The sequence below is a fragment of the Pipistrellus kuhlii genome, unplaced genomic scaffold (genome assembly GCF_014108245.1).
Source record: "Pipistrellus kuhlii isolate mPipKuh1 unplaced genomic scaffold, mPipKuh1.p scaffold_m20_p_22, whole genome shotgun sequence".
Classification (NCBI taxonomy): Eukaryota; Metazoa; Chordata; class Mammalia; order Chiroptera; family Vespertilionidae; genus Pipistrellus; species Pipistrellus kuhlii.
The window spans coordinates 7,663,626-7,690,276 of NW_023425521.1; the positions used below are offsets into that span (position 1 = coordinate 7,663,626).

Consider the following 26,651-nt stretch of genomic DNA (forward strand, 5'->3'; position numbering starts at 1 on the left):
TGTTTTAAAGTCTTCAAGCCAAAAAAGAAAGAATGCACAAATTCAATATTATGAGTAAGCTTTCACTGTTTATTCCTCAGTCCCACAGCAGGTCATGGTTTGATTCTGGTCAGGGCACATGCTGGGGTTGTGGGACCCATCCCCAGTAGGGAAAGAGTGGGAAACAGCTGATGAATGATTCTCTCTCATCATTGATCTTCCTTCATTCATTTCCTTCCTTCCTTCCTTCCTTCCTTCCTTCCTTCCTTCCTTCCTTCCTTCCTTCCTTTCTTCCTTCCTTCCTTCCCTTTATTGATTTCAGAAAAGAAGGAAGAGGGAGAAAAAGATAGAAACATCAATGTTTTCCAGATTGGCTGCCTCCTGCACACCCCCTACTGGAGATTGAGCTTGCAACCCAGGCACATGCCCTTGACAGGAATTGAACCCAAGACCCTTCAGACCACCTGACACTATCCACTGAGCCAAACTGGGGCCTCATAATTGATGTTTCTATCTCTCTCCCTCTCTCTTCCTCTCTGAAATGAATAAAAATATTTTTTAAAAGACAACAGCCAACACGATAGCTGTCCAATGTGAGTGTTAGATTGGCAAAAAAATAAAAATAAAAATAAATCTATGTTTTGGTAAGCCACAGAATTTTAGTTATTAGTTTATGTGTGCCATGAGATGAAAAGGTTGAAAGACACTGTGATAGAGAGATTTCCTCCCCCTGGTGCTCGGAGAAGAGACAACCTGGGAGGCCTGAAAGGCAGCAGGCTGACTGGTGGGTTCTGAGAAGCTGGGGGATTAGGTATTTCATTTAGGTACAGCAGCACGTTATTAAGAATCTATCTACACTGTCCCATTAGGTCGTGGTAGAATTCCTAGAGAGTTCGATTAGAGTAAAAAATATATAGATGTAATTTACATTCGGACACTTGCCACGCCCACCCTTCAGCCTCCTCCCAAGTGCGCAGCTCCGTAAAGCCCCGCGGACTCCCCACTGGTAAGCGTTTCCCCGCCCCTTCTCCCAGCAGGAGTACATCCGGGACTCGCTGGGCGTGGCCTGGGAGGCGGATTCTCACGCGAACTCCAGGCCCCGCCCACCCACGCAGCACTCGCGTCAGAGTCGCAGGCTCCGACTGTACGGACTCTTCCCGTCAGTACGGACTCCTAGTTCTCGCGAGAGGAAGCGCGAAGCGTGCCGGGAGGGATGCGCGGCGGTCCCTCGGTTTGCCCAAGATGGCAGCCCTGGAGGAGGAATTCACGTTGTCGGCGGTACCCTTGGGTGCCGGGCCTGACGGACTCTTGGGCGTGGAGCAGTGCGACAAAACAGACCAGTTTTTAATAACCGACGGCGGCAGGACCGTCATCCTCTATAAGGTAAGGCCGATAGGACCGCCATCCTCTCTGAGGGGAGGGCGATGGGACCGGAGCGCCCCGCTGCTGTCTCTCGCCCATTGCGGAGCCGGAGCCTTGGGTCTCTCACAGCTTTCAGGGGGGAAAAACAACCTCTAGCGGAGTTAGCGGAAAGCCAGCTTGGCTCCTCCAGAATGCCTAAGGAATTTGACTTGGCTAGAATTTGATTTGGTTGTTTTCCTGGAGCGAGAGGCATATTTCTGCGTTGCACTCTGCGAAGCGTCTAAGTGCACGTGGACTCGGCTCGGAAAGGATAGAAAACCTGTGCGTTTGCTTCGAACCCCCGGAGAGACACGGCCTTGCCAGTTCCCTTCCCGGGGGCTTTGTCACCCCGTCTGCCCGCTGAAGGGTTTGAAAGGGGATTAGTCGGGCGGGATGGGATGACTGATATTGTGGGAACTGGTGTATCCCTGTGTTCATACACTTATCCCCTCGGGGAAACGTTTTGTGTATTTTTATTTTTTATTATTATTATTATTATTATATTAATTATTTGCTTTCTTGATATCTTGATGGGAACCTCGATTACGATAAATCTGTTGCCAACTACGCGCTGTAAATCCAGGGACTGAGACTGGAGAAAGCTACACGCCCCGCCCCCTTTCCATCCTAAAGCCTGAAGACACACAGATCGCGTAATTTTTTCTTAAAATCTGGGTCGCAGAATATAGTTTTCCGTATGTTTAAGAAGCTAGATAATCAATCTACTTTGAGGTTTTGGGAACAAGTTGCAAACAGTTTCCAAACTATTTGCCTGTTTTGACTCTCCTGATGACACGGTTGGTTTTTACCTGAGCTGTCAGGTGGACTTAAAATTTTACAATTCCTGCAAAGGAATGTGACTGTTAGCTACTCCTACTTAATTTCCCATGCTTCTGTTCAAAATCACAAAAGGGTAAATTTTTTTTAATGTACTATTGTTTATGTTTTCATTTTAACTACTTTGTAAAGGTATTTTATATTTTTAATTGTGGGGAAATACACATAACAAAATTAACTGTCTTAAGCCATCTTTTTTTTTTAAGAAAAATATTTTATTGATTTTTTACAGAGAGGAAGAGAGAAGGATAGAGTTAGAAACATTGATGAGAGAGAATTATCTATCAGCTGCCTCTTGCACACCCCCTACTGGGGGCATACCCGCAACCATTATACTGTACATGCCCTTGACCGGAATCGAACCTGGGACCTTTCAGTCCGCAGGCTGACGCTCTGTCCACTGAACCAAACCTGTTTCAGCTTAAACCATCTTTTTAAAGCATACATTTCAGGGTGTTAAATTGAGTACATTCACCTTGTTGGACAGCCCTCACCAGCATCCGTGTCCGGAAAACTCTTTCATCGTGCAATTATGAAACTTCGTACTTATTAAGCAATGACTGCCCATTCTCCCAGCCCTGGCGGCCACCATTCTACTCTGTCTGAGGTGGAATCACAGTGTATTTGTCTTTTTGTGACCATCTTTCTGATGTAGAAAATCTTTTGAATACTATCATTTTAACTATAAATTTGATTGCTTTTATAGTCAGAAACTGACTATAAAATTAACTAGTGTATGTTAATTTTACTAGGTTTCAGATCAGAAACCTTTGGGGAGCTGGTCAGTGAAACAAGGTCAAGTTATAACATGTCCAGCTGTGTGCAACTTTCAGACTGGAGAATATATTGTTGTACACGATAGCAAGGTGAGTTTTAAAACTTTTATATACATATAAAACACAAAATATTCATTTAATAGCTTAGTGTTATATATAAGTGAGCATTGGAATACTTTTTTTACTTCTATGCTTTACTTTAAGGTTTTGAGGTTATGGACTAATGAAGATGTGAACCTGGATAAAGTATTTAAAGCTACAGTAAGTCTAACATATTTATTAGCTTTTTGGTGAGATGGAATAATTAGCGTTCTTGTAGTAGGTTGTTTATCTTATTGCATCTGTGAATGTGAGCATAAAGCTTATAATTGGTTTCTCATTCTATTTATCTTACATGTCTCAGTTTATGAGTTGATGTTACAAAATATAAACTTCATTATCCCGTGAGGTTAAGGATTTAAATACCTCCTGAATGATAAATTTGTAGTTATTTCCATGAATTTAGATGTTTGTGGTGTGTCCCTTGTGAGAACAACTTCACTGTGCCTTTCTTAAAATAAACCCTGCAAATTTCGTGCATTTTATATTTTAAGAGTGGCACATAATGCATTGAAAAAGAACCATGATTGCCTTTTTTACTAATGACCTAAAGTGTGTTCATAAACTGCTTCTTACTTATAAAATGAGAATCTCAAATTAGGTTATTCTAGAAAGTTCCTTCCATTTCTAAATGTCTAACTCTAATTATAATTGGCACATTTTACAATAAAATTATATTTTTAAAAAAAAGTTAGACTTCTGTATGTAATTTATGTTGTAGATTTGACTTTGAAACCATGCAGAGTTATAAAACAGAACTGAATCAAAATGAAAACAAATCAGTTCTTAAAATAAGCCTTCTCTAAATGTCTTTATCCTTGTAGGTGACAATTGGTTTAAAATAAAAATTAAAATATTCTTATGTTCTTGTAGTTGTCAGCTGAGGTTTATAGAATACATTCAATACCAGGAACAGAACCCTTGGTGTTATTCAAGGAAGGTGCCGTTCGAGGTTTGGAGGCCTTGCTTGCAGAGCCCCAGCAGAAAATTGAAACCGTTATCTCTGATGAAGAAGTGATTAAGTAAGTTCTAATATTTGTAAGTGAATTTTTACCAAAATGAAAAGTTACTTTGCTTTTTTTTTTTTTTATAACACTGATTGCTTTTTTAAAAAGCATCTTGGCTAGCCCTGGCTGGGTGGTTCAGTAGGTTGGAGGGTCGTCCTGTGCACAGAAGCCTCTTGGGCACATACCCAGTTTTGTGGGTTCCGTCTCCAGTTGGGCGTGTACAGGAGGCAACCAGTCAATGTTTCACATCAGTGTTCCTCTCTCTCCCTCCCTTCCACACTAAAAATCAATGAAAACATCCTCAGGTGAGGATTTTTTTCAAAAAATTTTTTTGGTTATGAACATAATGAAAGCCTTATTAAAAACCACTTATAAAACTTTGGCTGCCGCCGAAACTGGTTTGGCTCATTGGTAGAGCATCGGTCTGCGGACTGAAAGGTCCCAGGTTCGATTCCGGTCAAGGGCATGTACGTTGGTTGTGGGCACATCCCCGGTAGGAGGTGTGCAAGAGGCAGCTGGTCGATGTTTCTCTCTCATCGACGTTTCTAGCTCTCTATCTCTTCCTTTCTCTCTATAAAAAAATCAATAAAATATATTTAAAAACAAAACGTTGGCTGCAATGACATACCTCAAAACCCTCGAGGGTGATAGATGACTGAGGAAACTGTAAGATCATATGAGTCTGTTCTGATGACAGAAAACTGGATAGTCAGTTATTTGAAGATGAAGTGGGTAATCCCACACCAAAATAATCTTTACTTTATCATATTGCCCTGACTGCCATAGATAGAATCCTTACCCCCTGAGGAAATGTGCAGCTTGTTAGTGAGACAACAGTGTTTGAGCCCATCTGCTTTCCCAGATCCTGGAACAAAACCAAGAAAGTGAATCACTCAAATGATAGCAGGCAATTTCATGATCTCTCTCCAGTCCCCATTATTTTATCACATTTCCTGATCAGTTAACTTGCTCTCCAGGTCCAACTGAATCAAACTAACTTTCTAAAAGTCAAAGCAAAGATCTGTACTTAATGAATAGTGTAGACAAGGACAAGGACAATGACCAATTAGCTCTATCTTAGACTTCCCTTGAAGTGTGAGCAACTGGGGAAAAAATATAGGTAGAGGATCTGGGTTAATAGCCGTTTTTCAAAAAACTGGCCAAGCCCTTTTCACACTCCTCTGCCTAAGTTCCCACTGTCACTTCAAAAAGGCAGTTGAGATTCTAATGTTTTTCTCCAAATGCTAGTCCCAAAAAGTGACTCTCAAAAAGGGAGGGGGCCGAGACCGGTTTGGCTCAATGGATAGAGCGTTGGCCTGCGGACTGAAGGGTCCCGGGTTCGATTCCGGTCAAGGGCATGTACCTTGGTTGCGGGCACATCCCCAGTAGGGAGTGTGCAAGAGGCAGCTGATCGATGATTCTCCCTCATTGATGTTTCTGACTATCCCTCTCTCTCGCTCTCTGTAAAATATCAATAAAATATATATTAAAAAAAAAGGGGGGGGGGTCGTCCGCTGGTTTAATTCTGTGGTTAGAGTGACGACCTGCAGACGCAAATGGGAAGGTCCTAGATTCCAATCAAGGGCAAGTACCTCAGTTGCATACTTAATCCCCAGCCCTGATTGGAGCATGTGTGGGAGGCAACCAGTCAATGTGTTTCTCTCATATTGATGTTTCTCTCTCCTTTTCCCTCCCTTACACTCTGTAAAAAAAAAAAATCAGTGGACCCCAGTTGGCATTGCTCAGTAGTTAAGCATCGACCTATGAACCAGGAAGTTACTGTTTGATTCCAGTCAGACCACATGCCCAGGTTGAGGGCTCCATCCCCATTACCCCATTACAAGGTGTGCAGGAGGCAGCCATTTGATGTTTCACTGTCAGGTGCACCTCTCTCTCTCTCTCTCTCTCTCTCTCTCTCTCTCTCTCTCTCTCTCTCTTCTCCCTCCCTCCCTCCCTGAAACCAGTATTAATATTTTTATAAATAAATAAATAAGTAAAATTTAAAAATCGATGGAAAAAATAACCTCAAGTGAGGATTAACCAAAAAAGACAGGGACGAGGATAGTAGAGGCACCAATAAATTTGGGAAACATCATACTGTCACACTTTACCCTAACCGCTTGTAAACTTTATAACTCACATATTGTCTTTAAGACTGGGAAGTTCAGCAACTTGCATTTAATCCACAGATGCATTTGACAGAGAAATACCTACTAATTGCTTCTGGTATATACAGGGTGGGGCAAACGTAGGTTTACATTTGTTCATATGGAAAATAATACAATAATAATATGAAGAGTAACTTGCGTGTTTCTTATACCTACAACTGTAAACCACCCTGTATTTTGGAACACTGAATTAAGTGTTCTCTGATATCTCTCTCTCTTTCTCTCTAAAAATATAAAAGATATTTTTTTAAATTTAGATTGATGGTATGTTTCTCTCAACTGGTGATTTAGCGTTTTATACTTTTTTTATTTTTTAGGTGGACAAAATTTTTCATGGTATTTAGGCATCCTGCCTTAATCTTTATTACTGAAAAAGTAAGTGAGATCTCTAATTCCTGGGCCATGGTGTATAACATTTTAAAATCACTTAATTATTTTTAAAAATAAAATAGGACGTCAGTATTTCTGTTGAAGATTATGTATTTTGTATCTTTTATATACTAAAGAGCCTACTGGCTATATTTCTATGCTTAACTGAAATATAACATTTTAATTAGACAGTAGGTTTTTAAGCACCCATTAAAGTCATTAGAATGGGGTAACAAATGGTTATAACATTTAAATATAGTTGGTTGAAAGAGTATTTCAAAATAATTTTTTTTTTCAGCATGGAAATTACTTTGCTTATGTACAAAAGTTTAACTCAAGTGTCTTAAGCAAATATACCCTCTTACTCGGACAAGAAGAAAACTTTGTTATCCAGAGTTTTACTGCATCTTTGGATCGGAAATTCATTTCTTTGTTGTCATTAAGTAAGTATTTTTCTTTGAATTTGCAATGACTGTAAATAGAGGAATATTATAGGATAGTACTTGTTTTTGCAGTTTTCTGCTGTAGCACTTTTCATTGCAAGCTTCCTTACAAGCATTTATACTTTTACTTTTTGTGCTTTGCCATGTCTGGTCAAGCTTAAGTCATTGGTTCTCTACAGGTAAATGCTATGTCTTTAAGTTTATCATAAGCAGTAAATAATAATATAACACTAACAAAAAAGAAAAAATCACCTTTAATCTTTATCATGATAAGACCAGGTTCTTTTATATAATAATCACTGAACTGTAAAATATCTAAGATTGTTACTAAATGGCCCTCCATTTCTTTTTCCCCCAATCTTAAGGTTTAGTGTGGCCTTCTTTGAATGGAGGCAGGTGGGTAAAAGGAGACTAACAAAGCATTCTAGGCCTAAGCCAACCAGTGTTTTACATACTACTTTAATGAGTTGGAGTGTACCTGTACATGCCTAGTGTGGGGGAAAACTAATGCTATACTCTCCCACTACCCTTTTTGGCCTCTTTTGAAGTTGTTTTGAGAAGGTTAAGGGAGGAAAAAACAAGAGCAATATTTAGAGAACATATGTATTATCACAATTAAAAATCTTTGTGAAGTTTTTCAGTTTGCAAATGTTTGCAATAACTATTAATAAAAATGCTTCCTGCCGAAACCGGTTTGGCTCAGTGGATAGAGCGTCAGCCTGCAGACTGAAAGGTCCCGGGTTCGATTCCGGTCAAGGGCACGTACTGTGGTTGCGAGCACATCCCCAGGTGGGGGGTGTGCAGGAGGCAGCTGGTCGATGATTCTCTCTCATCGATGTTTCTAGCTCTCTATCCCTCTCCCTTCCTCTCTGTAAACTATCAATAAAATATATTTTAAAAATAAAAAAATAAAAATGCTTCCATCATTTATTATTTCTGGGTCATTGGAATCTGCTTAATGCCTTTGCTTGACAGGGACTGGTTTTCTTAAAGTTTAACCTACAGAGCATATTTATTGCTAAACAGAAGTATGAAAGTTATATTTTAGCTTACTGAACACTGAAGTAGGGATTCTGAACCACAGGATCCTAAAAATCTTCCTGTAACATATCTAGAACAACATGGAATTGCCAAAATTCAGTTGACATACAAAAAAATAGCAATTTCATATGGTTTTCAGGGGTATGAGGTAACAAGAAATGTGATGTATAAATTAGAATGCTAATTTATTTCTAATGAGAGAGAGATCCTTTCAGTGGCTAGATCTTCTGTATCCCTGACAATCTCCTGTCATGTTTTATTACAGGTTTTTACAGTTTTGATTTCTTAGCTATTAAGACATTTCTTACTAAGATTTTTATTAATGATACTCCTTCCTTTATTTTATTTTATATTTTATTTTTTAAAAATATATTTTATTGATTTCAGAGAGGAAGGGAGAGGAAAAGATAGAAACATCAATGATGAGAATCATTGATTGGCTGCCTCCTGCAAGACCCCCACCGGGGATCGAGCCCACAACCCAGGCATGTGCCCTTGACCGTTATCGAACCCGGGACCTTTTAGTCTGCAGGCCAACGCTCTATTCGCTGAACCAAACCGGCTAGGGCCTCCTTCCTTATTTTTAAATTTGTACTAGACTCTTTTAAGTGAAAGCAAAGAGTGATAATGATTGGCACATTTGTTTATTTTTCTGGTTGGATCCTGTTTGTATTTTACCAAAATTGATAAAATCTTATAAACAACCGAGTACATATATTTATAACAGGTAAAGATTTGTTCTTTATCCAATACTGAACAACAAATACTTGTTTTCAACAGGCTCAGATGGGTGTATATATGAAACCTTGATACCAATACATCCAAGTGACCCAGAAAAAAATCAACAACCGAGGGTAGTTAGGTCACTGTTGCTCAAGACAGTTGTGTCTGGAAATGCTCGAAATGCACTCAGTGTCCTGGATCAAGATCACGTAGCAGTCCTGGGACCACCACTACCAGCTTCTAAGGGTAACTAAAAGCAAGTCAATAGAAGTCCTTTGGATTTTTCCTTCAGAGAGTTTCTGTAGGTCTTTGACTTTCATCTTGCATTTGTTAATCTTCCTAAAACATTTCCTTGCATCACTACTTTGCTCATGACTCCCGTCTTAAGAAAGAAAGAAAAACTTCAGGTGTCGTTGGCCAAACATAGTCATTTGATACATTGGTAAGCCTTCCCTAGAGCATTAAATTCATAGCTTGGCTGCGTTTACATAGAATAGAAATCCCCTTACTTGGACAGCTTGAAATTTGGGGACTACTAGTATGCTTTTTCGTTTATGTCACTTCAGAGCAGGATTTTCATCATCACCTCACCCCCAAACACCCCTGCACACACACAGACTTGGAGTCTATCGTGAAAGAGCCAATTCCTGGCCAGTGCAAGATTCGGGTCTCTCCACCTATACTTCTGCTTACCACCCAGGTCTCCTCACAGTCTAGACCCCGTTCACCTTTCCCTGCCTCTTCTCCCAACTTCACCGCAAGAACCCGCTGCTTTATTCCGGCCAGGCTCCTTGTTGACTACAAACTCGATATGCCCATCCTCACCTGTGTACTTGGTTAAGTTTCTCCTGCTTATAGGCACTACTAGTGATAGCTTGGCTATGTGCCAGGCATTTTACTTAAATTATCTCATTATTTGTATCATGTTATCTTCCAACAAACTTAAAAATACAGTTATCCCTATTTTCACACAAGTCATGAAACTTGGACGTTAGGCAATTAAGTCGTGAACTACGATTCAGCCCACACAGGTTGACTCTAATATGCCATGTACATCACCCCCTTAAGTCCTGGCTCTTAACCATTTTACTATGCTGTGCTTCTCTCTCAACCCACCTCCTTCCTCTTTCTGGTTCATGCTCTACGCAGCAAAAAAACCAGTAACCACTGTTAGAGTTGTATCTGAGATATCATAGAGACCTTCCCATATCAGCATATGGTTATTATTAACTTTATCTTTTTGGACATTTGAAGATTGATAGCCAAATTGAGGGAGAAGTACACAGATAACTTATATACACCCTGCCCCCACACATAACATGTGCATTCTTTTCGTAAGGTCTGATTCCTTTGAAATTTTGTGGCAATCATTGTTATCATCACTCAATAAAGCAAAACTTGTGTGTTTAACTATGACTCTTCCTTTGTCTCACCCACAGGGCATCATATATTTATTTATTCTTGGGACTTATTCTGAATTTCTCTCTCACAGAATGCCTCTCCATATGGAATACAAAATTTCAAACACTGCAGGTTTCAAAAGAATTACCACAAGGTACCAGTGGTCAAGTAAGTTTTTGCACTTGGGAATTTTTTTCAAGTTATTTTTGTGCCTAATGAAGAGACATCTTTGTTCTAAATATTTTGGCAGGTTTTTTTTTTATTATAATAAGTTAAATATTTTTTAACCCAAAAGATTATATTTAATTCAGTTGTTTTACTAGTTTCCTTATGTAAGACTAAATTATAGCTAGTTTTAGATCAGGGAGAACAATTAACTAGTCATTAAGTTATTTTGGTTTTTAGCTGCTCTTTGGTTTGGTCTTACCCCCTGCCAAAAAAATTTTTTTTTTATTTCAGAGAGAGGAAGGCAGAGCGAGAGAGATATTGAAACATCAATAATGAAGGAGAATCACTGATATTCTGCCTCCTGCATATGACACACTGGGGAGTGAGCCCACACCCGTGGCATGTGCCGACCAGGAACCAAACCGTGATCTCCTGGGTCATATGTCGAAGCCCAATCACTGGGCCACGCCGGCAAGGCTGGTTTGGTCTTTTTACTTTTGTATTTTGAACTATACCCTTTTATGGTTTTTTTTAAACATATTTCTGTTATATGTTACTTTTCCTAATAACTTGACCTGTTAGGTTATATGTTAAACATTATTATGGAATTACATAAGAATACTTAGGTGCCTGCTGGTGGGGCTCAGAGATTGAGCATCAGCCTATGAACCCAGAAGTCAGGGTTTGATTCCCAGTCAGACCAACTTGTGGGCTCAATCTCTAGTCCACACTAGGAATTTAGGAGGCAGCTGATCAATGATTCTCATCATCAATGTTTCTATCTCTCCCTCTCCCTTCCTCTCTGAAATCAATAAAAATATACTTTAAAAAAAAATACTTAACAAATTAACACTTACGCAGACTAGGCTGTAAACTTTCAGAGACTCAAGGGTCCTCTCTTTGGTTCTTTGTGTGTCTTCAGTGTCTATCAAAGGTGCTCAATGAGTGTTGGTTGTTTAGTAAGTGATTACTCATATCTAAATCAAGATAATAGGATTTATTGATAATTGTAATTCTAGAATAAGGAAACTATATTTCTCAGCATACAATTTAATTCTAGTTTATTTTAAAAAACAATTTTAACAAAATTAATCACTCACAATTTCACTATTTTAACAAACTTAGTTTTGATTTTCATGTTCCCTTGAGTTTTTTGTTGATATGCCTATTTTTACAATTTTATAATTTGAATCATTAGATGATGTTCAATTCTGCCCTTTTTACTTAGTGCATTTTATAGTGTGCCCATGTTGCAATTGCCTTGGTAATATTTATCATGTTAATAGATACGTAGTAGTGATAATATTAATTTTAAATACTTAGCGTATATATCAATCAGATTTTTGAGTCGAGAGTATCTTTTAAATTTTATGCTTCAGTCAGACATTGGCAAAAATAAGAACTATGTAAACCTATCCAATTAATAAGTTGTACATGGGATTATTCTGAAAAGTTGCTTAACTTTAGGATGTCCTTTTGTGTTTTATTAAGATTGCTCATACCATAAATTATTATTAAAGTTATATGACTTTGTTGAATCAGATTATGGAAGTGGAGGAAAAATGATTATATTTTTTATAACTTTTTTTGTAGCTTTGGTATTATGGGGAACATTTATTTATGCTACATGGAAAAATTCTAACTGTGATTCCATACAAGTGTGAAATGTCATCATTAGCAGGTGCTCTTGGAAAACTCAAACATGGTCAAGATTCAGGTAGGAACTTACTAGTTTGTTTGATTAATATAAACAGCCATCAGTTTACAGAGTCTGTTCTTTTTTTTTTTTTTTTTCTTTTTTTAATATATTTTATTGATTTTACACAGAGAGGAATTGAGAGTGACAGAGAGTTAGAAACGTCAATGAGAGAGAAACACCGACCAGCTGCCTCTTGCACACCCCCCACTGGGGATGTGCCCGCAACCAAGGTACATGCCCTTGACCGGAATCGAAACTGGGACCTTTCAGTCCGCAGACCGACGCTCTACCACTGAGCCAAACCGGTCCTGGCCAGAGTCTGTTCTTAATGTTGAAATTTGCACTGATTATTGGCATTTCCTTGTCCCAGGTATCTGTCTACCTTGGGAACAGTGCACATTGCAGGTATTGCCACAGGCTTAGGAGCCACACTGTGGTTTTGAACACCAGTGTTCTGACTTTTGGAGCACAGGGAGAGTTCCCCAGACAAAATCATTAATACCTCTACCCTCCCTGTTTATCACCGTCTCATCTGTTGGCTTAGTGTCGCTGGGCACAGAGCCTTTTACTATACTGTGACGGACGTATCTGGGGTTATTGGTAAATAAACAGACAAGCCTCTCTTGAGTTGTGCTGAAGTGGTGGTGGGGTTTTTTTTTTCTTTGATTGTTTGGTTGAGTAAATAACATAGGTCAAAGAATGCTAGAAATTGCGTATTTTTTTATTTTCTTAGGCACTCAGACCATGCCTCATTTTGTAAATTGGGAAACCTCTCAGGGATATGGACTTGAATCCAAGAACTCAGAGCCATCAAAGAGAATTGTAAGTTTGGTCATCGAAATACAAATAATAATGCAAATATTATAAAATGGGGAAAGGTTGAATTATTTTGATGATTCATATCTGTACAGCTCTTACAGCTTTGATTTTAATGGTGGGGCAGTTTAAAATATATTTTTATTGATTTCGGAGATGGAGATAGAGGGAGGGAGGGACGGAAAGAGAAAGAGAAACCTAAGTGATGTGAGAGAATCATTGATCAGCTGCCTCCTGCATATCCCTGCTGGGGGCCTAGCCCCACCACGGGGTTATGGGCCCTTACTGAGAATCTAACCATGATTTCTTGGTTCATAGGTCAATGCTCAACCACTGAGCAACACTGTGGGGCATGATGGGGCAATTTAATTCTTGAACTTGGTAACCCTGCAGCATTTATCCAAAAATGACACACATTATCTGGTAGTTAATTTTTATGGTCATGTTTTTAGGTAAGATCCAGGTGTGAAAATGGACCAGTTCGCAACTAGTAAAATACCTTCCTGAGTATAAAGATTTTATTTTGTGTTTAAAACACAAAAAACTGCCCTGGCCACATAGCTCAATTAAGTTAGAACATCGCCCCTGTAGACCTGGACAGCACACACACAAGAGTGACCAGTGAAGGCTTAAATGAGCGAAACAACAAATCAATCTGCATCTCTATATGCCCCGCTTCTCCCCATTCTTCCCTCTTGCCTTTTTTCCCTCTCTCTCTCTCCCTCTCAAATCAATAAATTTTTTAAATTTTTAAATAAAAAAGCCTTAAAAGTACTAGACATTTAAGTTAAAAGTTTAAATAAACAACTTTTCACTATAATAAAATTTATTTTTTAAAAAATTTTAGTGATTAGAATATAAGTTTGCTAGTCTCTTTTTGGGATATTTTATATTCTTCTAAATGTATATTGGAGGTTTTTTTTTTTAATTATTTTGAGATCCTAATCAATTTACTTAATTATAGTTAAGGAGAAGGACAATTGAGCCAAGTGTACAGCCAGAAGTTCCAGCATCCCAGCAACTTTTATCAATCATAAAGGTAAATAAAAAAAATATTAGAAATAAGATAAGTCAAGTGATTAAAAGAAATCCTACTTACTTTTCATTTTATCTTATTTTTATTATTTTTATAGCTATAGCTAACACTTGAATAGTACCTTAAGATTTTCATAGTTACCCAATATTTTGGTCTATTTGACTTGCTAAGCATTTTGTGTGATGGTGGTGCACTCATCAGTATCTCATTCAGCTTTGCATTGAATGCTTGTAATTTATCCTCTTAAAGATTTTTATTTCTAAACCCTTGAATTTTTTTTTCTTTGCCATTTGTCTTTGTCAACTCCATTTCCACAGAAATGCATGAATGCCGTTAGTGAGTTAGAAAATGTTGAGCTAGAGAACCTTTAAGTTCAGAGTGACATTTATTAATGTACCAGACTGAACTCTTTAAATCTGCCCTTTCAGAAAGATTCAGAAAAACACATTGAAATAGAACTACGTAAATTTTTGGCTACTAAGCGGACACCTGACTTTCATACTGTGATTGGGGACATAGCCATAGGACTTCTGGAAAGATGTAAAACAGAACCATCGTTTTATCCGAGGAACTCTCTGATGCAGCTTATCCAGATGCATGTGCTTTCTTACAGGTAAACGTTTGCACACCAAACTTTACGTGCTTAACTTTTTTTTTACCTTGTTTCCTATAGTTCTAATTTTCATGCTTTGAAAAACTTTATAAATTATTTGCAGTTGAGTGTTTTTTGTTTTTTGGGTTTTTTTTACCTGCATGTCTTACTTTATTTCCTTCCCTGTTAGAATTTTTTTTTTTTTTTAATAGGGAAATGGTTCACATGAGTGTGGGTATGAATTCTCTCTGATCTCTGTGTATGCCATATCTACCCAGCTCTGTTCCTGTGGGGAGATTTTTCTTAATATATAAAGATGATGCCTGTTTTCTTTTCTTAGCTTGTGCCCCGGCTTAATGGAAGTTGCATTAGAAAAGACAGACATACAGATGTTGCAGCTCTGTCTACAGCAGTTCCCCGACATTCCTGAAGCAGTCACCTGTGCTTGCTTAAAAATGTTCCTGAGGTAAGTTAGAAGCCAGTGGTCCCCTTCCTTCACTGCATTTTTAATCTATTGTGTTGTTTGCTTGAAAATGAAAATTTTCCAGTAAGTTCAAAAAGCGATAAGACTTTTTTTTTCATTAACATGATAGCATTGGTGATGACAATCTTCAAGAAATAGATGTTAATATGGAGTCAGTTTCTGACTACAGTGATGCTGTACAAGATGAGAAGATGGAAGAGCAAATGGGAATTCTTCAAAATGGCTTCAATCCTGAAGAAGATAATTGTGATAACTGTGATAAAGAGTTAAGTAAAAAGCCTCAGAAGACAGTAGAGGAGACCACTTCATGCCCTGTAATACCAAAAAGAGCAGCTCTCCTGTATCCTTTGAAATAGTTTTCTTTGTATTGTCTCTTTTGGGGGGTATAGTCAAATGCCAAGCAAAACTAAAGAGTGATTAGGTAATATAAAGTGATTTTTAAAAATTTATTTTAAGGGGGTGGGGAGAGAAAAACAAATCAATTGGTTGTTCCACTTATTTTGTATTCATTGGTGGATTGTTGTATGTGCCCTGACCAGGAACCAAGCTGGCAGCCTTGGTCTATCGGGCCAACACTGACCAATGGACCAAAACCCAGGGTGGGGTTTGTTATTGTTATTTGTTTGTTTGTTTGTTTTTTAGTTTCTGCTTGAAAATGGATTACATTCATTGCTATGCTGAAACAACTTACTTAACCTTGTTTTCTTATGTCAGAAGCTATACTCTTTCAATTCTAAAGTTGGTATTCTGAGTAAATACCACTCTAGTGATTAGGAGGATGTTCAGTGGTAGAACTCTTCTAGAAAAGTAAAACTTTCATATAAATTTTAAACAAATTATTGGGAAAGGGAATTACTCATACTTTTAGTAGAAAAGCCTTTATTTATTGGTAGAAGATTTTCTTTTATTCCTAAGTAGAAATGCAGTTCTTCATTCAGCATATAGTGAATCGTTTCTTCTCCCTCACTTGAAAGACATCCCAGCACAACATATCACTGTAAGTGTTCTTATAACTCTAATGGAACTTTACTTCTGGTTTAAATTTGCGCCTTCACTCCACCAGCTTTTAGGGCATTCAAAAGGTATGAGCTCCCTTCATGTGCATAAGAGGTTCCACAGCCCTCAATGTGAGAACTGGTCCTGGTGCCAATCCTGAAGGCCAGGTTAATCCATCCTACTTATAAAATATTTTAAAAATTGCCCAAAGAGCTGAAAGCCGTTTGGCTCAGTGGATAAGAGCGTTGGCCTGCGGACTGAAAGGTCCCAGGTTCGATTCCAGTCAAGGGCATGTACCTTGGTTGCAGCCACATCCCCTGTAGGTGGTGTGCTGGAGGCAGCTGGTTGATATTTCTCTCTTATCAATGTTTCTAGCTCTCTATCTCTTTCCCTTCCTCTCTGTAATAAATCATTAAAATATATATTTTTTTAAATTGCCCATAGAAGGATTCTCTCGCATCTACTTATTATTCTCCTACATAATAAGAGAGGAGAAGGGTCCCCTTCCCAGGTTCGATTCCGGTCAAGGGCATGTACCTTGGTTGCCGGCACATGCCTGGTGGGGGGAGTGCAGGAGGCAGCTGATCGATGTTTCTCTCTCATTGATGTTTCTGACTTTCTATCCCTCTCCCTTCCTCTCTGTAAAAAAATCAATAAATTTTTTAAGAGAGGAATATACTATTATCTGTTACCAAAACAATTTACAAGTGGTGGAGAGCTGCAGTAGGGCGGGGCAGTGGGTGGAGTGCTACTGGAGGGTGGGGCAGTGAGCTACCGGCACTGGAGAAAACTACCAGCGGTGGTGGGCGGTTGGCCAGCTGAGGCAAGTGGCTGTGAGCTACTTGCTCACCGATTTGTGTACAGGGCTACTCGTTTGTAAATAAACTCCCTACTCACTCTTCCCAAACCAGATGAACTCCTCGTTGATGGCAGGGACTGCAGTTTTACTTATTTTTGTGTTATTAGATAATAAAATTCAGTAGCCTCTTAAATTCCTTCCAGTCTGTTAGCTTTATATATGGAGAACATATTTCTATCCAAGTGATAAATTGTCCTTTATTTTACCCCACCCAGCTATTTCTCCAGTATTTGTACTTCCTTTATTTGAAGTGTAATGAAAATGCTACTATGACTCTTCCTGGAATACACCCTCCAACCCTGAACCAGGTGAGATCATTTTTTAACTTTTATTCAGTGCTGGGGAAAGTCTGTTTATTCAATATATATATGGAATTCAGTAACTGAATTCTCCTTGTCTCCTAGTCCATATGAACTTCCTTCCTCTACCTGTATACAAACCACTGGAGTGGGAGCATCTTTCAATTGAGTTTTAAAGTTCTAATTCTACACGAAATAACATAAATTTACCTTAAATTCCTGCTGCTTTTTTTTTTTTTGCATTTTAATTTCTTTATTGATTAAGGTATTATATATTTGTCTTCATCTCCCTCTATTACCTTCTCAACTCTCCTTCTTTATTGTGATCCTTTTCAAGAATTTCCTTAGCCTCATTGAGAGAGGGTGACGAGTATCCTCCTGATAACCTCTTAAGAATAAGAGAATGATGCCCTAGCTGGGTAGCACAGTTGTTTAGAGCTTCATCCTCGTACACCAAGGTCCCAGGTTCAATCCCCAGTCAGAGCACACACAAGAATCAATCAATGAATGCCTCAATAAATAGAATAAAAAAATCATTGGTTTTTTTTCTCTTTCATTCTCTCTCTCTCTCTCTGCCTTTCCCTTCCTCTCTAAAATAAATAAAAAGATATTCTTAAGTAGAATTTTTTTTTTATATATTTTATTTAGTTTTTACAGAGATGAAGAGAGAGGGATAGAGAGCCAGAAACATCAATGAGAAAGAATCATCAATTAGCTGCCTCCTGCACACCCCCCACTGGGGATGTGCCTGCAACCAAGGTACATGCCCTTGACCGGATTCGAACCTGGGACCTTTCAGTCTGCAGGTAGACGCTCTATCTGCTGAGCCAAACTAGTTTCGGCTTAAGTGAGAATTTTTTAAAAATTATTGTGGTTTGAGAATGTGTTATTCTAATTATTTAAAACACTCAATTTTATTTTGATTTTAAAATAAGTTAAAATTTTTTAAGTAGTGTGTTTTTATAGTTGAAAGATCTAATAATTCCATAGTATGCACACTATTCTGCAATTTGTTTTTTTCAGTCAATACTATGTTTTGTTCGTTTCCTGGACCAGTATACATACATCTACTCATTCCCTCATCCTTTTTAATGACTATATTCTATTTCAGTTTATGGAAAATCTTAATTTGTCAGTCCCCTAAATAGCAGCAGTTGAGTTGTTTACAGTTTTTTTTTGCTATTGGGAACAAACCTTCGCTGGGCATCTTTATCTAGATATTTTTGTATAGTTAATGAGAGAATACCTGTTGGGTAAATGTCCATAAACAAAATTAATGAATAAAAGATGAACACATTTTGTTTTGAAAATGGTAGATTACCTTTCTGAAGGCTTGTGACAATCGGTACTACTACCTAAAAGGTCTGAGACCTTACTCTTTGCCAGTCAAATAGATAACAAATGGCGCTTTATTTTAATTTGCATTTCTTTGATAATAAGAATGTTGAACCATATTTTCTTGCTTATATTATTCTTTTTTGTGAACTACCTTGTTGGTTCTTTGTGCATTTTTTAAAAAATATATATTTTTATTGATTTTTCACAGAGAGGAAGAGAGAGGGACAGAGAGTTAGAAACATCGATGAGAGAGAATCATCGATCAGCTGCCTCTTGCACACCCCCTACTGGGGATGTGCCCCCAACCACAGTACATGCCCTTGACCAGAATCGAACCCAGGACCTTTCAGTCCGCAGGCCGACACTCTATCCACTGAGCCAAACCGGTCCCGGGTCTTTGTGCATTTTTCTATTGCATTTCATGTCTTTCTCATTTTGGCTTATAAAGTATTTATAGTTTTATTCCCAGTTTCAGCAGTAAAATATATTCTTTTTAAAGAATTCTTTGTATTTGATAAAATTAACCTTTTTTTTAATCAAGTGAATTATATTTTTTCTATCAAAATTATTAAATATTTTTCTCATGGCTTTATTTTGGCTACATCATGCTTAATGTCCTTCCCACTCTAAAATGTAAAAATATGCACAGTATTTTTCCCTAGTACATTCATAGTTTTTTTTTTATATTTAACTCTTTGATACCTATAAAATCTGTTTTGGTGTAAGGACTTTCATGGGTATCAGCTTTCCCTTCTCCCCCCAAATAGACACTGGTTTCCTTAATACTTTTTCATGACAGTGATATTTGCATGTTAACTACACCATTTGGAAATGCAGACCTACATAGGGTACTTTAATAAATGTATAGCAATAATTTTATTTTAGTTCATGGTAGCTCATCTGTAATACCCTATTCTTGGGGCATAGTTTATATTTCAGAATAAGAGATAACTGCCAGTAATTAGAAAAAAATAACTTTCCCTTGAACTAAATATCACTGTAGCTTTCTTTTTACTGATGAATACTATGGAAAAGACACCATTATGCTTTTAAAATAGCAAGTATAAAAGCCAAAAAGTGCCCTGGCCAGTTTATCTCAGTGGTTAGAGTGCCGGCCCATACACCAAAAGGTTATGAGTTTGATTCTCAGTCAAAGGCATAAATCTGGGTTGCAGGTTTGATTCCCGGCCCCCCACCCTCGGCCTGGTTGGGCACTGCAGGAGGCAGCCAGTCGACATGTCTCTCTCACATCTATGTTTCCGTTTCCTTCCCTTCCTCCCTCACTTCCACTCTCTGAAAATCAATGGGGAAAATATTCTCAGTTGAGAATTTAAAAAAGAAAAAAAGCAGAAAAGAGCCTTTTTATATTATTTAAAAATTCTTTTATCTCTAAAATTTTCAGGTATTTATTGTATAAGGAAGAGTTACATTTTTATAACTTTGATATAATCATGGATATTGGGAAATGAATCAACCTAAAATTAAATTTAAAATCTTAATGTTTATTTTCCTGTTTACTTTCAGATTATGGATTGGATATGCCTACTTCTAGATGCTAATTTTACTGTTCTGGTAATGATACCAGAAGCCAAAAGTCTACTGTTAAGTCTTTACAAGTTTGTGAAATCTCAGGTGTGTGATTATTTAATCTATACTGAATTCATTTTGTACCCAAATTATAATTTATCACCTGAATTATTATTTATTCTTCAATTTTTTTCTTGAAATAGTTGTAAGTAATAATTGAGGGCTTTTTCGTATGTAGAGTGATAATAAAAGTTATTCTGAAATTTTTTTCTTTAGATATGCATTTGTTCCGAGCTCAACAAGATTGAAGTAAGTTTTCGTGAGCTAAAGAAATTGAATCAAGAAAAGAATAATAGAGAATTATATTCAATTGAAGTGCTGGAACTCTTCTGATATTACCAGCTTTCTTTCATAGACGTTTTATGAAACTTTTAAAAGTGAATTCTTCCCACTCATCCAGGCAAGAGATGTGTTTTGTTTGTGACTGTGTCTCAGTGACAAGGGAAATGTGTCCGAGTCCCTGGACCATCGTTTATTGATGCTCCTAGGTTGGACTGGAGGTCTCACGCGAACCTATCCTGGTTTATGGACATTGAAGGAGAAAGTTCCAAAACTTTTAAAAATTATGTAACAGCTAATTTTAAGTAAACTTATTTGTGATACTTATAAAAGTCTAATTTCTTACCATATGTTTTGCATAGTTCTTTTAATAAAAATTCACCATTCTAGGAAGAATGTAGTGTTGTCAGTGTCACAAGCTGTCCCCGCTCCTCTGTGCTCAGAGCCCACAGCAGCATCAGTTCCACTCGCAGAGGGGGGAGCCGTGCTTGCAGAGGCAGGAGCTGTCTTCCTCACCGAGGATGTTTTTCCCATTGATTGTTAGGGAGTGAAAGGGGCAGGGAGAGGCAGGGAAACATCAGTGTGAGGGAGACACATCCACTTGTTGCCTCCCACAAGTACCCCAGGGATCACGCTGCAGCCGAGGTATGTGCCTTTGATCAGAATCAGATGCGGGGCCTTTCAGCCCAAGGGCCAATGCTCCAGCCACTGAGAAAAACAGGCTAGGGCAATTTTTTCCTGTTTATGTACTTCTGCTCACCTTTTCTTCCTACCCAGACATTGAACAATACCTCTTTCTACACATTACCTCTCAGATTACCTCCATGATTATTGATAATTTAGGTTATAAAAACAGTAAATAGTAAAAAACAAATAGTTTAAAAGGTTGATTAACCATAGAATTTCTCATTTTAACTCTTTGGATTTAGGCCAAATGAATGGTTTTATGTAGGAGTAATGGATACTTTCCTTTATTGAAAGTAAACTCGTTTATTTTGTTTAAAATGAAATCAGTTTCAGGTGATGAATTAAGTTTCCCAAAAGTAACTTGAAACTTTTCTGAGCCATGAAAGTCTGTTGAGTAAATAATTTTGAAACATGTTTATTTGAAGGGTTATAATATATATATTTTAAATATTCCTATAAATTATAGTATATAAAATATAAGTTCATATGTGATTTTAGAGCCCAAATTTTTAGAATTTTGACTTTAACTTAATCTGCATTAGAGAAAGACTTCATTTTGGTCAGGTTCTCCATGTAAAGCAGTTGTTCTATGGTAGTTAGCAAACAGGTACTCCTCCTCAGTCATTGTTTTTTGTTAATCCTCACTTGAGGATATTTTTCCCATTGATTTTTTTAGAATGAACGGGACTGAGAAATATCAATGTGAGATGACACATCAATTGGTTGCCTGCTGCACGCACCCTGACCAGGGCCAGGCATCAAACTTGCAACCCAGCACATGTCCTTGACTGGGAAATGGACCCGTGATCTTTTAATGCATGTACTACCTTTCCAACCACTGAGCAACACCGGCCAGGGCTTCTCGGTCATTCTTTTTGTTGTTCTTTTTTTTAATTCTTTATTGTTTAAAGTATTACGTAAGTCTTCTTTTTCCTCCATTGAGCTCTCCCCAGCTGTCCCAACCCCCAGTACATGCCCTCACCCCCCTACTGTCTGTATCATTTTCCTGAATTCAGAATTTCCTCTAAATTGGAATTTGGACCTAAAAACTTTGTGAGATTCTGGTTCCTTTCTATTGCAGTGTACAATTTTAAAATAAGCTATATAAGCCTTTCAGGATACCATTAGTATAAATTAATAGAAGATTGCTTATATTGTGGATGTGTGTTTAAAACGATCATATTTTAAAACTGTATGTTTGTTCCCTAGGATTTCAAGGAAGTTTTGTCTATTCCTGCACCTTTAATGAGTAGTGCTATTTTCTGTTATATCCTTGATGCAAAATATTTCTCTGAAATGCTTCTGTTGGCAATGCCTGGTTGCATTTGCTATAGAGTGGAATGTCTCTGGAAATGGTTGAGAGGTCAGTTTTCTCACCTGATCTCTATAGATTTCATAGTCACTTTTTTTATTTATTAGTTTTAGAGAGGAAGAGAGAAAGATAGAAACATCAGTGATGAGAATCATTGATTGTCTGCCTCCGGCACATCCCCTACTGGGGATCGGAGGCCACAACCTGAGAATGTGCCCTTGACTGGAATCGAACCTTGGACCCTTCAGTTCGAAGGCCAACTGTTTATCCACTGAGCCAAACCAGCTAGGGCTGGTAGTCACTTTTGCTTCAAATCTCTGCTCTTGTTATTTTTTTTGTCGTTGTGTCTTGTTTTTTGTTAATCCTCACACGAGGATTTTTTTCCATTAATTTTTAGAGAGAGTGGGAGGGAAGGAGAGACAGAGAGAAACATCAAAGTGAGGGAGACACATCAATTGGTTGCCTCCCTTATGCACTGGAATCGAACCCAGAACACTTCAATCTGCTAAGAAATAGGCCAGGGCTGCTCTTATTTAAAAAAAACAACAAAAAACCTGCTGTGGTTTTCTTGTTGTCATGTAACAGAAGGCCATAGGGAACTCTGTAGATCTGTGCTTTGTCTCTTTTGTCAAAGAGATATTTTTAATGGGAGACACTTTGTAACATAAAGGCAACCTCTCTCATTATAGCTAGGTTGAAATTAAATTTGCATATGATGCTGGAAGTGTTATAGCTGGTCAAGTTCAGTCCTCACTTTCTACAGAGAAAAACTGAGCAATTAACTCAAGCTTGCTTGCTACTTTGCGGCAATGTTTGGGCTCCAAGTTTTTAAGAAAAAATACGTAATATTTTAAATGTTGTGCAAATGTACTTAAACTCTGAGGAAAATATTAATTAGCACCATAGGTATGTGGCTAAAGGGCTTATTAGACCTTGGTGTCCGGGCAAATGGAATTATGGCCCAGTTAATTGGCAAGGGATCAACCTCTGTTCAGAGCTGTTAGGTGAAATATAAAGATGACACAAAGGACATGCCCATGAAATAAATGATTGAAGAAGACAGTTTGGGTGAGAAATAACTACAAGATGGAAGAAAAAAAAAAAAAATCCCACAAACAAGAAGCTAAGAAAGGAACCAAAGGATTGGCCAGAAGCAGAAGTTAGGAAGGAAAAAGAGAAGGAACTGTATCTAAAACAAAAGATTCTCCAGCCCCCTTGTTCCTCCTCTAAAGGGGTCTACACAGTGTGCTGGGGGGAAGGCCATTCTGGGGCACGGCTCCACTTTACAATTGTCCATTACGAGGTTCCCAGAGCTTTCTGCCCTGGTGACCTTCTGCACCTGGGGTTCCTCCTCTGCTCCTGTCTAACTGCCTTCTCTGGCATACCCAGAAGTCAGATGGTACACATAGATTTTTTTCTTTTTCTTTTTTCTTTTTTTAATATATATTTTATTGATATTTTACAGAGAGGAAGGGAGAGAGAGAGCTAGCAAAGTGGATGAGAGAGAAACATCGACCAGCTGCCTCTTGCACACCCCCTAGCGGGGACATGCCCACAACCAATGTACATGCCCTTGACTGGAATCGAACCTGGGACCTTTCAGTCCGCAGACAGACGCTCTACCACTGAGCCAAACCGGTTTCGGCAACACATGGGTTTTTTTTTTCCAATAAAATACTATACTGTTTTTAATCCATGGTTGGGGGCCTGTGGATGTGAGATGGTATCTCCTTGTGGTTTTGATTTGAAAGCATGGCTTTTTTAGTTTTAACTCCTGGTGGCATCTCCACCAATACCTGGCCTAAACCATAATTCTCTCGGCTCACCACCAGAGCCTCTTCTGGCTTCCATCCTTGCCTCCTACAGTCCACTCTCAACATTGCAGGTGTAGTGATCTCATTCAAAAAGCAAGAGGAATGTTGTTGATCTTCTCTTCAAACCTGTCAGTCTTCTCTTCAGACCTGCGGGCTGGTGTGCTCACTCCACTCCCTCCCTCACCTCATTTCCTGCTCAGTCTGGCTCCTGCCATTGTATACATTCTTCCTTCTTCCTGGGTGCCTTTTTCCTGCAACTTCTTAGGGGTTTGTGCTCAAAAGTCACCTCAGGAAGCCTTCCCTGAGCTCCCTCCATGAAATTACAACGCGCACACACACCCCTTTCTACACCACGATGGTGCTCCCTAGTGTTTTTCCCATTCTCTTCACTAAATGGCATACCTATATTTTACTTATCAGTCTGGTTTTTTGTCTTCCGTTTAGGCTCCATGGGGGCAGAATTCCTGTCTTGTTGTCTGTTGAAGCACTAGTCAGGCAGGCTCGTGGCAGGCATTCATCTGATGGATTAGTGAGGGGAGCAGCCAGGAGTGAAGAAACAAAGCCCTCTGCCCTGAAATTGCCGGCAGCGAACCATCAGGGAACTGAGTGCTAATGATTTATTGGTCTTGCCGTGGGTGCCCCTTCCTGGCTAACGGTTCATGATGTGAGGGTTCAAGTACATTTCCTTCCTCTTGAGCCTCTCATTTCATTGGCCTGAGTTCCTGCACCTATATTTTACAGTGATTGACATAAGCAGGTGTAGGCCGCAAAGGACAATTGTGGGAAATGTACATGTTTCCTTCCCACTGCTACCACCCAAAGGTGGGGACCAGGCCCAGTTGCTCTTCGGATAGAAGTGGACCAGCTTGGTCAGGTATTAGCTTTGGTGACAAGACTTCTCCCAGAGACCAATTGTTAGCAACTGGGATAACCACCCACATAGGAAGGAGTATGGGTTGCCCCTGGGAGGGGTTAAATCACTTGAAAGCATAACAATGTAGGAACACTTTATGAATATGTATGAGTTTGGTTTCTTCAGTGTGAGCGATCTTCTTGAACAAAGCATTTTTTTTTTTTTTTTAACTGGAGCCAAGGCCCAGATCCCACTTGGTTGGTTTTTTATTGAAAGGAAGTTAACACCCACAATGAGAGTTACAGGACTGACTGACTGAAGTGGCAATAGAAATGCAAAATAGGTCTGTTAAGTGAGGTTGGTGACTGTGAATACGGGACCTTGAGGATGCTGCTGAGTATTCACTCAAATGCAGAATATTCTGATTTTAGCTAGTAGCTGGGAGGTATTACATTTACTGACCTCCTACTCTTGGTCACCCCAGGGGGTGCAAATCGATTTATTATAATGCATGTAATTTATACATATGCCCCTGGATTTAGACTCAATCTTCTGGTTGACAATCCTAAGATTTTTATCTCCAGCGCTGACTTTCCACTAATTCCCAGATTCGAATTTCCACTACCTAATTAACATCTCCAACCTTGACGTACCCAAAATAGAATTCTTGATCTTCCCCCCACACCTGTTTCCCCTGGCCTGGACTTCCTCAGGACCTGACGCCACACTTCCCTCACCACCCATCCATCAGCAAGTCCTGTCAACAGTGCCTAAAAAATAATTCAAACATGCCCTCATTCCATTACCACTGCAAGCCATCTTTCCACATCTCCATCACCTCCCAGCCTCCCCATCGAGACAGCCCCAGCTCTGCACCCTTACACTCTTGACTTCTCTCCTGCGCATTCTCTCCATAGCAATAAAAGCGATGCTAAAATGTAAATCAGATTGCTTCACATGTGCCCTTTAAAAAGCTCTTGGTGATGTACTGGTAAATGCTACGGCATGATGAACCTAGACAACTTTACACTAAGCAAAAGAAGCCAGTCACGAAAAGGCCATGTAGTATATGATTTCATGTGTATGAAATATGTAGAACAGGCAAATCCATAGAGACAGCAAATTAATGTTTGCCTGCAGTGGAGGGAGGAATTGGAGTACACATTACAATGGTGAGTTTTATGTGAATTTTATCATTAGGTGTCAGTGCTTCTCATTGCAGTCTTTAGCATCAGACTCCTCACTGTAGTCCCTGAAGCCTTGCATGGTCTGGCCCCCGGTCCCCTTATATAGAGTTTCACCCTATAGGCCTGCTCTAAGCAACCTTGCCAAGTCCACCTCCACTCCTTGGTTCAAGCTGTTTGTTGCCTCTGCCCTTCCAAGGTGGCCTGCGATGGGCCAGAAGGGGACTGGAGGCCCCTTCTCTGCATCCAAGTTTCCAGGCCAGAGACCCAGGCACTGGCGCTGAGGGCTGGGATCTCAGGGCAGGGAAAGCCACAAACGCAGGTCCTCCCAGCTTCTCCCTGCGTGCTCTTCATGCCGCACACGTGCTCACATTCAGATGCTCAGTGCAATGGAATTTCCAGCT

General features: G+C 38.9%; 1 protein-coding gene across 2 annotated transcripts; it reads left to right on the forward strand.

Annotated features, from left to right (window-relative positions):
* The first annotated feature begins 1,133 nt into the window (after positions 1-1,133).
* Positions 1,134-20,742, forward strand: NOL11 (nucleolar protein 11). Of its 2 annotated transcripts, XM_036451302.2 has the most exons (18): positions 1,135-1,362; positions 2,970-3,083; positions 3,198-3,254; positions 3,966-4,114; positions 6,585-6,642; positions 6,935-7,079; positions 8,901-9,089; positions 10,336-10,412; positions 12,006-12,129; positions 12,845-12,933; positions 13,892-13,966; positions 14,392-14,576; positions 14,896-15,021; positions 15,149-15,379; positions 15,958-16,036; positions 17,110-17,202; positions 20,056-20,163; positions 20,335-20,742. In XM_036451302.2, exons 1-18 carry the CDS (start codon positions 1,222-1,224, stop codon positions 20,449-20,451), a joined length of 2,157 nt encoding a protein of 718 aa, XP_036307195.1. In that variant the 5' UTR covers positions 1,135-1,221; the 3' UTR covers positions 20,452-20,742. The 2 variants fall into 2 exon arrangements, with proteins under 2 accessions (XP_045442252.1, XP_036307195.1); XM_045586296.1 differs by lacking the exons at positions 12,006-12,129; positions 12,845-12,933 and having other exon boundaries at positions 1,134-1,362.
* The last annotated feature ends 5,909 nt before the right edge of the window (positions 20,743-26,651 follow it).

Excerpts from the sequence above, each read along its gene's own strand:
- NOL11 (XM_036451302.2), top strand. The coding sequence starts at position 1,222 with ATGGCAGCCCTGGAGGAGGAATTCACGTTGTCGGCGGTACCCTTGGGT. Across the intron at positions 13,967-14,391 it reads AACTTTTATCAATCATAAAG|AAAGATTCAGAAAAACACAT; the intron begins GTAAATAAAAAA and ends CTGCCCTTTCAG. Across the intron at positions 15,380-15,957 it reads CCAAAAAGAGCAGCTCTCCT|AAATGCAGTTCTTCATTCAG; the intron begins GTATCCTTTGAA and ends ATTCCTAAGTAG.